This window comes from Gavialis gangeticus, unplaced genomic scaffold (assembly GCF_001723915.1).
Source record: "Gavialis gangeticus isolate Ggan-Ray unplaced genomic scaffold, GavGan_comp1, whole genome shotgun sequence".
Taxonomy (NCBI): domain Eukaryota; kingdom Metazoa; phylum Chordata; order Crocodylia; family Gavialidae; genus Gavialis; species Gavialis gangeticus.
This window is the reverse complement of record NW_017729034.1, coordinates 22,302,347-22,317,645: the sequence shown is the minus strand read 5'-3', so window position 1 is coordinate 22,317,645 and position 15,299 is coordinate 22,302,347. Positions and strand designations below refer to the sequence as shown.

Here is a 15,299-nt window from a genome sequence, read left to right as displayed (position 1 = left end):
TTTTTTTTTTTTTTTTTTTTTGCTAAGGAATATGAAATAATTGCTCTCTAACCTGTGTTTTTGCAAAGCAGTTCTTCATGAAGCCCACATACTTGTTGCTTTGCATAGCACATGATGGGTAACATACTTAGTTTTAGGCTTTCATTTAGAATAAAGAGACTAGAGGAGATGGAGGCTGGCATGTGGCGTAATATACAGAATGGAAGAAAAGGACTAGTCATTACTTTTCTTGCTTCTTCAGGAGGGAACTCACCAACTAATTGAAAGTGGAAGGTATGACACAAAGGAAGACTTCACAGTGGTTGTGCAGCCATTTCTGGAGAAAGTGACAATGCCCAAGACCAAGGTAAGAATAACAAACTAAACTCTGACCTCGTGCACCTTTGCTGAATCACTAGAATTGCATCTTACTTATATCTGCTGAAGCAGCAGCTCTGGTTACCTGTCCTAGGAAATCAGATAGAGTCTAAGAGTGCTGGTAATTCAAGAGTGAACCCCAGTGATGGGAGGTCAGTGTAACAGAAAGCATTTCAGTGCTTCAGGAGAGTCTCAGGTGTCTCTTGCACTGGGAACTTTGGCCATCAGGACTCTGCTAAGTTCATTTGTCCAGCATTTAAGTTTCAATTGAGCCTAGATCTAGAGTGACCAGAAATGCTTTTGAAGGGGGATGAATTACTGAGGGCCTGCCAAACCCTGGTCAGCGACTCAGCAAATGGGATGAATCGTAAGGCTGTAAATCATATTTCGAAAAACTCCTCAAATCTTTTCATTCCCCAGGTCAGCAGCTTGATCTGATCTATGTTTGTAACAGTGTTGGTTTTGGAGGCCTTCCTGGCTGCTTTTAAATTCTAGGGTAACTGGGAGTTTTAGTTGGGAGAGGAATGTGATAATGCCTTGTTGTGCCAATGATTTCGGTCCTATTCTTACCCCTCTTGTGACAGCAGGTGTCTCTTTCCTTAGGAAGGATTGCCTGATGACTCATTTTTTGCCCCAGACTGTTTCCACTTCCACGAAAAGGCTCATTCTCAGGCTGCCCGTGCCCTGTGGAACAACATGGTAAGACCATGGAAAGCACATCAGTCCCTATCCTGTCTTTTACCAGCAAAGCACAATGAGCCACCATGAAGACAGTTCTAGCTCTGCTGAAAATGGAACTGGGTTTTAAAGGGGAAACAGTGTTTATTTGTAGTAAATATACCTGAACACAAACTAGCTCTATTAAAAGATTGTATCCCAGGATCTGTTAAGGCTGAGTACATTCAAAAGATAAGCAAAGTGCCAGGTTTTGCATTATTCTCACCACTTGCCTTGCACATATAGAAATTCAACACTTTATATGTAAACTGTAATTTAAAGCAGTGATCCTTAACCAGGATGCTGCTGCATCTGGGGTACCTTGAGATCTTTTCAAGGGTGCCGCAGGGTGCTATGCAATGTTATCACTGTTATGTTTTCAAACAGGATTCATAAGATAAACTCAGAGATTTCAAGTAGGAATACATATACAGGCAGTCCTCGACTTACAACATTTCGAGTTACAACGTTTCGCACTTACATTTATAAATTGACACCCTGTTTCAACTTTCTGATGTCAGTTTTGACTTTACAATGCTTGATCTGATGTGACGCCATGCTAGCGAACAAGTTCGCTGTGTCCCCCGTCTCCCTGGAGAACATCTGTCCAAACTTCCTTGGCTGTTTTCTTTAAGAAAACAGACAAGACTCCAGCCAAGAACCCTTCAAAAAGTCCAACCAAGAGCCCTTAAGTCCAGTGAAGTCACCTCAAAGAAGTCCTTCCAAATCAATATGATTGCTGTTTACAATATAAATACAATTATGTAGCTATATTTGATCAAGTACAAAATCCTGGGGTATTTTTCATGAAAATAGGGCATCAGGCCTTGGTTCAGAAACCAATCCCCCATATATAACATTGTTTCTTATGAGAAAATTGGTTCTGAATTACAATGTTTCAACTTAAGATGTGGTTTTCAGGAACCAATTGTGTCCTAAGTCCGAGGACTGCCTGTAATGTTAAATACATTCTGACCTGTTGTGGGTTTTCTGAGTTCTTTGCAACAGAAAAATGGCTCTAATATTTTTCCATAGTCAAAACATGAGTGCAAACTAAACGCTAGCATTTTCTGAGGGGTGCCTGGAATGTAAGTGTTGAGAGACACTGCTTTAAAGGCAAGATTCTTTAGATGGATGTTTCTGTGGGTAAAACGGGTGATTAATATACGTGCAATGCACAGCAACATTCCTGGAGTTCTTATGGGGATAGTTCATGAAAGCTGATAATAAACAGCTACTTGTGCTTTTCCATATCAGCACTCATTATTTCCTTTGTCCCCTTCTTCCTTTCTGGGGTGCAGCTAGAATCCCATGGAGACAAGATGGATGCACAGGCTCTTGAAGAAGTGATAAACCTCAGATGTCCAAGCCGGGTATATGTGCAACATTACATTACTGTGGTTTGTGTAACAGTGTGTTGTTGTGGTTTGCATCCCCACAAGGTGCTCTGGTACAGTGAATGATAGAGTGGTATTTCTGCTACCTCCAGATACTTACCAGATACTCCATGTCCTTTCCCTTTCCCTACCTTTTTGTTTATAGTTAGCGCCAACAGGGATGTGCATAATTTCCAGTGATGTTCTGGCTGGCCTCTTCTCAGGACTGCAAGACGGAGGAAACCTCCTTGCTTATTTGCCTTGTATCCCTACACACAAGGCCTGGTTCTAGTACAGCTGGGAAGTGGGCCTGCATAGCCAGACCAGCTTAGTTGCACTCTCCAAACTGAGTGAAATATGAAACACAAACAGCATTGATGGAGAGTGAAAAATGAAAGGCCAGTGCCTAGGTTGGTAGGAATCAGTATAACTCTACTGAAATCAATAGAGAGTCTCTGATGATCGCTTGCTGAGGATAGTCACCAGCTGTTCAATGCCTTTGGCTCAAATAATCAGAGATGCTATTAGTCAAACAGGTAAAGACACTGAAAGTGTCCTTTAGCTGTTTACTTTATGAAGATGGTACTAGAGCATTGCTTGGATATTTTAGTTGTTTGGATTTTAGATTTGCATGCTGCAAAGCTTGTTGGAGAGCAGCAGGGCCTCTTGTAGTTCTTGATAGTAAGTGATTGCTTTCACTTTTTATGTGACTGGATTGAGGCCTAGTGAATGGAAAGTTCCAAACATTCTTCTGCAGCTTTGCATTGACTTGGATTTCTATATTGCATAGGCTCAGCCATTTCTGAAGACCTACAAGAACAGTAATATTACATACTCCAATGAAACGACACCACCGCTGCCTTCAGCTGCTCCCCCAGGGCAGAGACCAGATGAGGTACAGTTTGCACAATATATGAAATTGGTCACTGGAGGAGCCTCCTAAATTGGCGACCTGTTTAGGAGGCTGTGAGCTATACATTGCAAAAAAGTCTCTCACACTTTCCACAATGCTTGCATAATAAACTGCAGTTGTACATATTTAGCAATGCTGCTGTCAAGACCAAGAATCATTTTTATGTGTGCAACAAACTGATTTCCATGGCCAAGGTCTGTCTGATGTATTACAGGCTAACAGGGATATGTTTTATTCAGCTGGCCTCCTCCTGGAGGACAGCTAATTGACACTTTCTACATGTCTGTGGCTAAGATTATTCAGGTTCTTTCACCTTTCCTCTATTCCTTTAGAATCATGGAAGCCAGCTGCTATGTGAGGACCGGGTTCCTTCCATCTCTTATCCCACTTCAGGTAGGCTGACCTGTTTGGTCTCGGAGACTTTTTCTGTCAATTGCACTTCAAGGAAAGTTTTTGTTTTTGTTTTTTTTGTATTTAAGCAATTCCTGAAATGTGAAAAGGTTTACATCCAGCAAAGTTATCACTTTCTATTAAGGAAGTGATGCCAAAAGCATGCTCGTAAGTAATCTTCCAAGAGAGCCTAAATTCCTGCAATAGCTAAAGTTCCCAGGACGTGGAAACCCTTAAATGGTATTATCTGTGCCTGAGGACGATAGGTTGGGAGCCTGGCCTTCTCTGGGTTCTACTCTGGTACCTAGTAGTGCTTACTTGTTAATGAACATGTGCTCCTTTTTGCAATCCTGTTCTTGCAGCATTTTGTACCATCATTCCTGCTCTCTAATAATATATTATTGTTCATTCTGGTCTTTCTAAGGTTAGTGATGTGCTGTCTGTTTTAGGCAATATGGAGGATATTTGCTCTTGCTTTGTGTGTTTTTTGCTAGCTGTCTTAACCAGTAAGAACTTTTGACTACTCGCATGTATTGTTGAAACTATGCTGCTGCTAACCTATAGTAAGATGAGCTGGAGAGAGTTTTTGTTTCATTGCTCGAGCACTGCAACACAGATGCTGCTCAGTGCAGCAGTGCACATCTCATAACCCTGTGAAGGCCTAGTTCTTCCTCCTCTGCAGGCTTAACTGCATCTCTTGTCTTACAGTGCATGCCTTGAAACCAGCTGATGTGCGAGTGATAGCAGCCCTTGGGGATTCTTTGACTGTAAGGAACTTTGTGTTTTTACTGTTGATTTCTTTGGTGGACCAGTATCACATTTGATTGCTCAGGTGGAGCTGAGTTCTTGTGCCTGACAGTGGAAGTGTCATTCATGGGAAGGGAACGGAGGTCTAACTGCTTAGAACAGGAGGCAAGGTCTCTGGTCTCCTGGATTCTAGTTCCCAAAGTTCCCAAAGTTGGATTTTAGCAAATCAGTGAAGCACATGCTTAAATGGTTTGCTGAACTATGGGAGTAAGTACCACTGACCTCGATGAAACTTAAGTGCATGTCTGAAGTGAGCCACATGCTTAAGGCTTGTGCAGAATCTGACTTCTGTGCTTCAGTTCTTCCATGGTTAAAATATGGCTGATAATCGGAGGAAAAGAGAAATGGGTAGCGGACAGGTAGGTTGTGGATTGGGCTAGTTATGTGAAATGCTGTTTGCCATTTTTAAGATATTAATGTGCAAAGAGAAAACCCTCTAGCTTTACCCTTTTCAGAAAATACTCAAACTCATTACTATGCTTGGTGAACACCTAAGAAGTTCCTTTATCAAGATATAGTCCTCACTGAGGATGGTGTCCTTCTCTTTGAAAGTTAAAAGGAATTTGATTCCTAAATAATAAAACCATGAGAACATATTGTATGTACATAATGCACAACTTCCTGATAGGTCTGGTGTGGATTTCTGTATAGAGGTGCCCATTGCAACAAATAGATTTGCAATGAACATTTGATTAAAAATATACTGTACTGATTAAAATCAGCTATTCAGCATACAACTACAGTTGCCATTTGATAGTATCTGTGATACTGCTATTGTTTCCTGTTACGAATACAGGGTTATATTAGTATCTCAGATATCCCTGCTTAAGGAACTGTGGATATATTCCGTCGTCTTAGAAATACCAGCTGTGTGTACATATCTGAGGGCAAAACTGGGCCCGATTTCATAGTTAGTGGAATGCTCTGTTGACCTTGTATTTGACAGTATTCATATACAGGCAGATATGCAGTGCTGGGGCTTCGCCGGCTTGAGCTGGAGAGGTCTGTATTACTTCAGAGTACTGAAGCCCCAAATGAACTGTACAGTTTGTCCAGGGTTGTTTCAATAAAACCTTTATGCAGTCTGCCACACAATTATATATTTTGTCTACCACATCCAGAATGAATCTCTTAGAGCAGATGTGGAACTCACCTTATGCCCAGGGCTGGATCCAGGCTGCAGGGCTCCTTGTGGGCCAGATCCATCTGGGGGCATGAGGAAGCTGTGGTGGTGGTGGTGGCAGCAGCTCCTCTCTGACCTGGAGCATGCAGCAGCAGCTCAAGCTCCAACATGGGGCACATGGCAGTGGCTCTAGGTGCCACTGTGTGCCCCATGCTGGACCTGGAGCTGCCTCCCAGCGTGTCATGTGCTATGGTGGCAGCTCCAGCATAGGGCATACGGCAGGGACTTGTGGCTGGGGAGGCAAGGCCACAGGAGTGCAGAGTGACGAGGCTGGACGGCAACTGGGGCTTTATCAACCCTCACTTACCCTCCTGCTGCTGATCATCATGTCCACTGAACCCCAAGGTCCCCAAACTCTGTGGCAGGCCCCTCAACCCAGCCATGACAGTAGTTTGGTGGGCTGGATGGATTGGTCCATGGGCCAAATCCAGCCCTCAGTCAAGGTGTTTGACACCCCTGTCTTTGAGTTTTAAAAATGGCTTGAATTGTGAAGCTCTTGCTCATAACCCTCTTCCTGAAAAGTTGGGTGCCAGAGAATCACAAGCTTAAATGGGACAGACTGTTGTGGAAAGACTGCCTAGAAAACAAACACATAACATCACCAAATTATATATGAATGACCAAATTGTTAATAGTTCAGTGTTACACCTCCCATTTGTGTGTGTGTTTTGTTTTTTTTTTTGGCAAGGCTGGTAATGGAATTGCTTCTGGACCAAACAACCTCTCTGATGTGGATACAGAATATCGGGGGCTGTCCTGGAGGTAAGTCGCAAGTAAAGATGGTGAGGAAATGTATTCCATTTCTCATGGGGAAAACTTTGGTTTTCTTCTCAACTTTCTTTTTTGGTGGTGGTTGGGGAGAAAGGAGGAGTTGATTTCGATCTTCAGTCTGTGACATTCCATTTTGGGTTTGGTAGTTTTTGTGACAACTTCTGGTTTTGTCACAGTTTTCATGGAAAATATTATCAGCCATGCATTTTGAACCAGCTCTCCCCTCCTTGAAGAACTTACTTGATACTAGCCAGCTTCCCAGCAGCTTTATTTTTCTGCAGTTCCATGGGTAATTATTTCAACCCATGCTGTCAGCTACAAGACCTCCCCATGAGCCCTTGTGACAGATGTCTCCAGTGGTGGTGCATAGGGGGTGCATGTGCACCCCCTGAGAGCACCAGTGCACCCCCTGCCTGGCCACCTCACCACTTAGGCGACAGGCATAGGGGGCAGGTGGAACACTGGTGCCCCCCTGCAAGTGCCAGCTGGGGAGTGGAGTGCCGAGGTGCTCCCAGAAGCAGCTGCAGCCACTTCCAAAAGGAGCTGTAGCGATCAGCCATCCCATCTTGTGATTGGCCATAGGGAATTCCACACCCCCCCGGTCAATGGAATCGGCTGTGGGGGACCCCTCCCTCCCTCAATGACATTGGCCAAGGGGGGACCTGACTAAGGCAGCACCAGTCGCCCATGGATGTCTCTGTTGCCAAAATTTCAGTCAAGCTCCTAAATGAGCCCTTTCATTCCTGACCCTTCTACTTGATTGTAAATACCCGTAGCTTCCAAGCATCATCCATCCTTCCTACGTTCCAGGCAAAGAGAAAAGAATCTGAATGGTTTTACAATTGTCTTACTAAGCAGAAGGCAGGGTAGAGATGCCGCTTGTGGACTAACTAAATCAGAAATGCTTAAGCTTTCATGAGCCTGAGCTTATTAGAGGTCACTAACTTCGTCTTTGTTTCCCTATCTTATTGCAGTGTTGGAGGGGATGCCTCGTTAGGAAGCGTGACAACTTTGCCGAGTAAGTAGGTGTTTTGCTGTCCTGTCTAATCACCAACACGTGTGAGAGAGAGAAGTGATCCATGACAATGGTGATTTGGGCAGTGTGTTTACCATGAAGCTTTCCTATGCTTTTAAAAAAATCCTGGGATAATTCACAAGACTTGCCTTTCAAAGAAAGAGTATATGTTTTATTTTAATTTAATTTCATATAATCAGTGAAGCTGGGGACAGGCAGGAAAAAAATCACTCCCTTCTTGCAAATGAGCTTGCTGTGACTGCCTTGTGACTTGATTTGTGTTTGATTTTAGCAAATAGTCAATAAGTCCCTTTCTGTATCAGGTTGTTTACCAAGACTAGATATCTTAGGTGAATATTGCTAAGTATTTTCTCATGTATGCATTAGGAATTGCTAACATTTCCTTTTGATCAAAATCCGGACTAATGGTATTGGCATCCACTACAAAATTTCAGCATATTTTTGAGTCTCACTTTTTATATTCGGATATTATTACAATAATTAACCCTTTTTAAAAATATATATTAATCAGTTATTGATTTTTGTATAAACTGTTTTTATAATTGGAACTATATATATAAAGTATAACATTGTTTTCCCTAGCAACACACTTATTTCTCTCTGAGAGATGCAAGGTGTAAAACCTTTTTTTTTTTTTTTTGCCTAATTTTGAGCATCTGTGCTAAGATGAGTGAAGAGGGACTGGGAATAATTCACTGCCATGCATCTAAGCTCTGACAGAAGTGGCATTTACCACATGATTGGCCCCCTGAAAGTGCTCTACACCCATGCCATGACATGTATATGGCTGCAGGACACTTTAAAAGAGGCCAATTGCATGAAAAATTAACTTAATCTAATAAGAGATCAGATGAAGGCACTCCAAAGTGGAGCACCTTAGGGAACTTGTGTTTCCTAGGGTCAGTCTGTCAGTGTGATCTAGGGCTGGGCTGAGGCAGCTCAGCCCCATCCCTAGTGCAAAGGAAGGAGGGGGTGGGGGGAGAGAGCTGCAGGCTGCGGTTTGCCCAGCCTGAGCTGAAGGGGAGGTGGATAGATTGTGGGGCCCCCCAACCCCTCTGCCTCCAGCTCAGGTTGGTAAAACCCCAACCCACAGCTCCCTCCTCCTTCCTTCCTGCACACAGCACAGGAACTGGGAGAAGAGGGGTAGGACTGCAGGGGGAGAGGCTTCACGCAGGCTCCTCCTCTGGACTGGCTCCAAAGTGGAGATCAGTTTTATCTCTTCCCCCTAACCCAACCCGACAGGTGAACATCAGTTGGGTTGGGGGGCTTGCTTTAACTTACAGTGCTTTATGTGAAGTGCTGTGAGGTGGAATGGAAACCTGCAAGTCTGTCAGTGCCCTGAATGTACAGATCTATGATCAGTATATGATGCATACCTATTAGATAAACACGCAGCGTTTCCAGCTAAAGGAAACTTGTCACAGCTCCTCCCAGACCAGCCAAACTGAGATCTCTTCTGGATCTCCTGATGATGGTCACTGCCAGTTGAGCATGAGAGTTCTCATTCAAGCTTTAGCTGTTGTATTATGAAGCATGATCACAAACCATGAGCCTTACTGTGCTCAGCATCTCATCTGTGGCTTTTCTTGAAACCAGTGAGATTGTACAGTGTGTGAATTGGAGCAAGAAATTTTACCCAGTTCTGTCTAAGTCTCTGCTAACTGGTTAAGCTATTTGTTTGGTGTTTGGCACTATTTATCACATGCAGAAGTGCCCAATATAATGCTTCCCCTGGGTGCATGTAGGTGAGTGGACAATGCCAGTAACCTAGGAGTAGAGGGTGTGTACAGTGCATTGGTCTTGTCCCTTTGGTGGGAAACAGGTACAGTCACTTCCCTTTCATTTTCCTCTTCATTCTTCAGATATCTTTCGTGAATTCAACGTTAACCTCACGGGTTACTCGACTGGCATTGGAAATGCAAGTGAGCCAAACGCCTTTCTCAATCAGGCCATTCCTGGAGCAGAGGCTAAGTATGTTGGGTTTTTTTCCCTCCCCAGTTAGATTGTAGGGATGTATGCTGATGTGGCTGATTCAAGTGGTTTATTTTTTACCCTCTCATGTTGTTACAACTGTGTTAAAAATGAGCAAAGCTAGGCCAGTGGATGCTTGACCTTTGCACCTGGATTGGGCTGACAGGGCTTATGCTCTGTTCAGTTTATAGTTTCAAGCTCCACTTGAATTTTAGAATGAAACCAGGATATGTTAGTATGTGCCCAAGGAGTGAGGAAGCACAGAGATTGTTTTCCTTTGTGCGAGTTACAACTTGGAAGTACAAGGGGCTTTCAGAAAAATGGATCACATGGGTTACAAAATGAAAGTGTGGGGACTTTGCAAAGATCAGCCAGGAAGGAATGGCTGAATTCTTCCATGAAGGAAGTCTTACACATTTGGAAGTGTTGGGAAGAGTATTTGAAAGAGAAAAATAAAAAAAAATAGTTGGAGACCTGTGATGACCTATGCAGTAGTGTTATTGGCCAGACAAACTTTGGACCAATTTCAGACCTGGGGGGACATGACTGCAACTCCACTAACTTAATGGTGGTTGCAGTAGCTTGCACTGGGTTTGAATATGGTTCTTTAGCTTTAGCCCTGTTTGGGGAAGACAGCCTAACACTGGAGAGACTTAATAGATCAATCCCTTGTGCAGTTCCCTTTTGGAAGAGATTCCAGGTGGTTCTTGTCCTAAAAGTACCAGGCTTTTTACTAAAAGATCCTGTCAGTGAGAGTGGCCTGTCTAAAGAAAAAAAACCCCAAACAGCTGGCTACTGATTTAGTTGGGAGTAGCCACAGTTTGGTCAGGAGTTCTGGTTGAGTTGTGCTTGTTGGTGGTTAGAAATGCTATGTTAAGAAAAAGCCCTCTAGTTCAATCTCTCTCATTTAAAAATTTCCTCATTATTTCCCCAGCAGCTTCACCTGGCAGCTGAATCTGGAAGCCAGGAGAGCTCTTTGCATTCACTGTAGCTGAACGATGATAGCTAGGGTTTTATCAGAGGTTGTTTATTACTCTTCTGCAGGCTTTGACTGGTTTCTGACTCATCCTAGTATTTTCAGTAAATTCCTGGTTTTCCTTGAGATGACTGAGTGTCATCTGTTAGCTAGATGCTGTGAAATACTGCTTTCCTCCCCACCTCCCCATACTCTCCCTCTCCCAAGAAAGGGAAGCATTCTCATTTTGTAGTAAAGACTGAATTAATTTGTGTTTCCATGGGAAGCAACTCCTCACATAAGCAGCAAAATGCAAGCAGGGGTTAGGGGCTCTAAAAATGTCCTGCACTGACTCAATCATACAGTGATCCTAATCTTGGTGCATGTTGTATGATAGAGTATGTGACTATATTAACTTCCTTCTGTTTGCTTCAGTAAGAATGACCACTAAAACTGTTACCTCAGTCTTATTTAATATAAAATATATGTCAGATTGACTAGGCACCACAGTGTTACTGATATGAACCCAGCTGAAATTGTCAACCCCACCGTCAAAAATTGAGAGACAAAATCTTAAAAAACAAGAGATTTGGAATGTAAATCATGAGATGCTATTTTTGAAGTGTGTGCATGCAGTTCCTGGGGCAAAGGCAGCAGGGCACATAACCTCAGCCCACAGCAGGCAGCCTGCCTTTGCCTGACGCACAAATCTGTGGGGCATGTGCCCCCATGTCTCCCCCAGCCCTGGGGCTCTATTCATTCCAGCCTCTGCCCCACTCCTTCCCTCACTGTGGGGACCTCGATCTGCCCCCCACCACCCGTTCCCCTCCACAAACTTACCAGCTTAGTGCTCTCTACATGTGCCTGAAGAGAGAAATCCTGAGATCTGATCTCTATCAGGAGATCATGAGTCAGAATTAATCTGACTTGGAAATCGGGAGTCTCATGATTTTTTTTCATGAGAGTTGGCATTACTGCAGCAAAACTCATTGCTCTTAAATTGCTATTTGGTAGCCCATCTGAACTGAGCTGATGGGTGTCAGCATAAACCCTACTAGACAGTTATCCAGATGACAAAACGGAGGTAGTTAGCCATAGTAGTCTGAAGTCAGGCAGAAGGCAAGGTAAATTTATATAATTCTCTGGTTTAGTTAGTCTATTAGGTGCAAACCTGCCTGCCTTTTTCCAAATGACAAAAGCCAAGAGTCGTCTCTCACTATCTCTGAGGACCTGGTTTGGACAGACGCAAGGAAAATGAGCTGTTCTGCTTTCCTCAGCAATGTTATTTTGTGAATATTCAGTAGCATGGGAAAGAACACAGTGCCAACCCCTTGTGGAAAGGCCAACAAACTAATAGAAAGCACTCCATGGGCACATGTGTGTTTCCCTGGGGACAAATAGTAGCGACAACATAGTTGTGCCACTGCTGCTTGTTCCGGGGGGAACACCCCTGCACACCTCCTCTGGTGCGTGGCAAATAAACCCAGGTGGGTTGGGCTGGCTCCAGCAGCTTTACTTGGAGTCCGGGGGGCCTCCTGGGGCTGCCGCACCAGTGATCTGGGAGCACAGAGCCTGGCCAGCAGCTGAAGATGTGGCTGCTTCAAATGGTTGGGCAGTTCATGCTGCAGCCATATGCACTGCCTGGCTCTTTTTTCATGTTTTGTTAGATACCAGGATTCCCCAGTATCTAATTTTGGCTCAATGCTGCAAATATGCAGAGCGGAGGACCTTTTGATGTGCACCGCATGTGTTTTGCAGCACCTCAAAAGCCTTTGAAGTGCCACAAAGTGCACCTGCCTGGTCATCTGGACATGCCCCATGAATTTGTTTTCATCTAAGCAGATACTGTGGTAATGTCCCTGAACTCTGTTGCCCTCTTCCTCAAGTTCATTTCTGTCACAGAATATTTATAGTCTTATCTGAGGAGATAAACTTATCTCCATGTGGTTTTTGAATTTCAAGGCACCATGGGGAGGAAGGAACTGTTTCTCTTAGTTCAGATGTTTGGCTCTGTATCAGTATGCTGTCAAGAGTTCATTCTTTATGAGGCAAAGAAATCCCTCTTCCTTTTACCTACATGATAAAAAGGTAGTCTGTAAGTGAAAGCTGAGGCCAACATTTTCAAAACTGAGCTATTTGGCATGTCTCCATTTTGGTTGCTCAGGTCAAGGCTGAGTACCTAGTGATATTAAATACAGTCACGGGTGCTCACAGTGTTTTCTCAAACCATGTATGAAATGTTGGGTTTGGGGTTTAAGGACCCGTTGGATATATGGGAGTCGAAATAATTTGTAGTCCTTCATTTGGCAAAGCTTTTAAGCATGAGCCTCACTGTAAGCACATTTTTAACGACATGCCTGGTCACCCACAACATATAAATGTGTGCCTACAGTAAATCCTATGCCTGAAGCTATGGACAAATGTAAATTTTTAGGTGCTTTAAATTGATAGCTGCCCCTTAGGAGTCGCATCAGCTGTCATGGTGCAATTATGTCTGCGTGCTGCTGTGTAACTTTAGCTCTGAATAAAACAAGTCTATAAGTTGTGATGTTTTTTCTACACTTTTACCACTATAGCAGCATGCAGAGGTGATAGTTCTGTGGTAACAGCTTATGTTGGTATTGTAAAAACTTTAAGAAGAATCAAGGCAAGGATGGGGAAGAGCTGATGTAATGAGTTCACCCAACTAGCCCATTTCTGAAGAATTTAAATTTAAATCTGCCTTGTAAACAAAAAAAGAAAATGTGTGTAGTCAGTCTGTCTTCAGCTGCGATCTGGTCTGATCTTTTCAGCTAGGCTGGCTTAGGTTGGATAAATACTTGAAAGGCTCTACAGGAAATCCAGGTTGTTGCAAAAAGGGGCATAGGTGAGATTTAATAGGTAGTTCCTTTCTAAATCAACGTTAAAGCCTATATGCCTTGCTTGATGGTAGCAGGTGCTAGGTGAATGGAAGTGCCATCTTCCAAAATGAGACAAAAAGAAAAATCTTGACCCTTTGATTACAAACAGACATTGCATTTGTCTGGAGAGAAATCATTTTATCCCAGGACCAAGTGGGATTGTTTAGATATCCATATCCGTTGTCCCAGGACAAACCCTAAAAAGTTTTGCAGGGCCAGTAGTATTAACAGTTTGTCCCAGGCCTTTGGAAAAGTGCATCTGAACAGTTGTCCCAGGTTTGCATTATTTAATCAATCGAAGATAAGCTGTAGTGCATTTAGCCACTTGCTACACCCTGATTTGGAAGGGTGATGTGTATACACACCAATCCCAGGACATTTCTGTTCCAGGACAAACACACACACAACTTGTCCTGGGACTAACGCAATGTCTGTTCCAAGGGTAAAAATGAGAGGTGTATAAGCTGCTTGTGGCATTGGTCAAGATTAACCAGGGGCAGATAAGAGAAAAATCTTTATATGCTTATAAGAACATTTGCCTCACAAATAAATGCAGAGCAGGGCAATTCTCAAGTGAATATACTTGTGTTAATATTTGATCTGTTTGCTGATAGGGAGGTGAGGGCAAATTCCTCCTTCAGTGGCTTATTTAGCACAGCACAGGAGGGGAAAGCTTTGGTTTCCATACAAACCATAAGCATGCTGGGCTCATTAATGTCAGTAGATGTACTCCATGAAATTATGTGAGTGATTGTTTTTCTAAAAAAGACCCAGAGGGAAATACAGTTCAGTCCAAAACTAGAGAGCTGCCCAGAAGGGCAAAACTTTCCGTTCAAATTATCTTTTCCAGAGGATGTCAGAGTAGCTGAACAGTGGTGAGCAGTTTAGTCTAAGTAACTTGGAATCCATGGCAAAGATTGTATGGTGTTTGCCAGACATACAGAGAGCAAGCTGCTCTGTTTAGTCACTGTAAGAGTGATCTGATAAGTAGCTTCAGTTTTCATTTGCCTGAAGATCTTTGCAAAAATCTCTTTGCTGTAATTGAGAGTGAAGTGCTAACTCTGAGCAGTAGCCCTAGGAATGTAAGTAGTTTGTTTCAATATTTGCTGGGCACATTTCCTTAGTCACTGCAGGTTTGAAAATATTCAGTGTACACAGAGATGTTGATTAAAGGGATTATTTAGAGCCTGAGATTTGAAGTTTCATTGCAGTTTCAATAGATTTATTCCCCAGTTCTAATCATGCTGTTTGCTAACAAGGATTTTGCTGTATCTGGCATTCTAAAAACTGTAAGGCTATTCTATGTATTTATTTTTTCCTCTATTCTAGGAGTTATACAACAAAGAAGGATTATGCATGGGACAGATCTGAGATCCCATCCTGTCTATAACATTTATTCCCCATGAAAACTTAGATAAGTCACTTGGCTTCCCTGTTAAATGGGGACAGCTGTGTTGTCATACACGCTAAGAGTGAGAGGTCCAATGGCAAAGTGATTAAGGTGTCTCTCTCTCTGCATGGTTTCAGAGAAATGAGTTCTAGCCTTGTTCCAGACTTGTGCTACTGGTGCCCCCAGGGAACGTGGTTGTAACTGGACACATGGTCATTCAGGCTGGAGAGTAAGGCATGTTGCTGCCCACATTGTTCTCCCAGTGCTGTTGTCTGCTGAACTTGCTAAGCCTTAGCCCTTTGAGTTGCCAAATTCAGGAGGGCCTTTGACTTTGTGAGAGTAGCATGGATTTGAGATGGTTGGGAGTCATGTAGGTAACTGGATAAACATTCTCTCCATGGATGCTCATATTCTGCAAAATGTTATTTCCATTGCTCATGGATTGTCCTCTTCCACAGGGAATTACCAAGCCAAGCAAGAACTCTGGTGAGACTAATGAAAAATGATCCAGTAAGTTGGCTGGGACTTTGTTC

At 43.2% G+C, this 15,299-nt stretch overlaps 1 protein-coding gene across 1 annotated transcript in view; it reads left to right on the top strand.

Annotated features, from left to right (window-relative positions):
• Window positions 1-15,299, top strand: part of PLB1 (phospholipase B1) — a 127,749-nt gene that overhangs the window by 68,244 nt on the left and 44,206 nt on the right. The window contains exons 20-29 of the mRNA XM_019526696.1: window positions 242-346; window positions 961-1,056; window positions 2,376-2,447; window positions 3,241-3,345; window positions 3,696-3,756; window positions 4,462-4,520; window positions 6,432-6,505; window positions 7,489-7,532; window positions 9,413-9,521; window positions 15,225-15,276. Of these exons, the coding sequence (XP_019382241.1) occupies window positions 242-346; window positions 961-1,056; window positions 2,376-2,447; window positions 3,241-3,345; window positions 3,696-3,756; window positions 4,462-4,520; window positions 6,432-6,505; window positions 7,489-7,532; window positions 9,413-9,521; window positions 15,225-15,276 (777 nt within the window). The remainder of the gene's footprint in view (window positions 1-241; window positions 347-960; window positions 1,057-2,375; window positions 2,448-3,240; window positions 3,346-3,695; window positions 3,757-4,461; window positions 4,521-6,431; window positions 6,506-7,488; window positions 7,533-9,412; window positions 9,522-15,224; window positions 15,277-15,299) is intronic.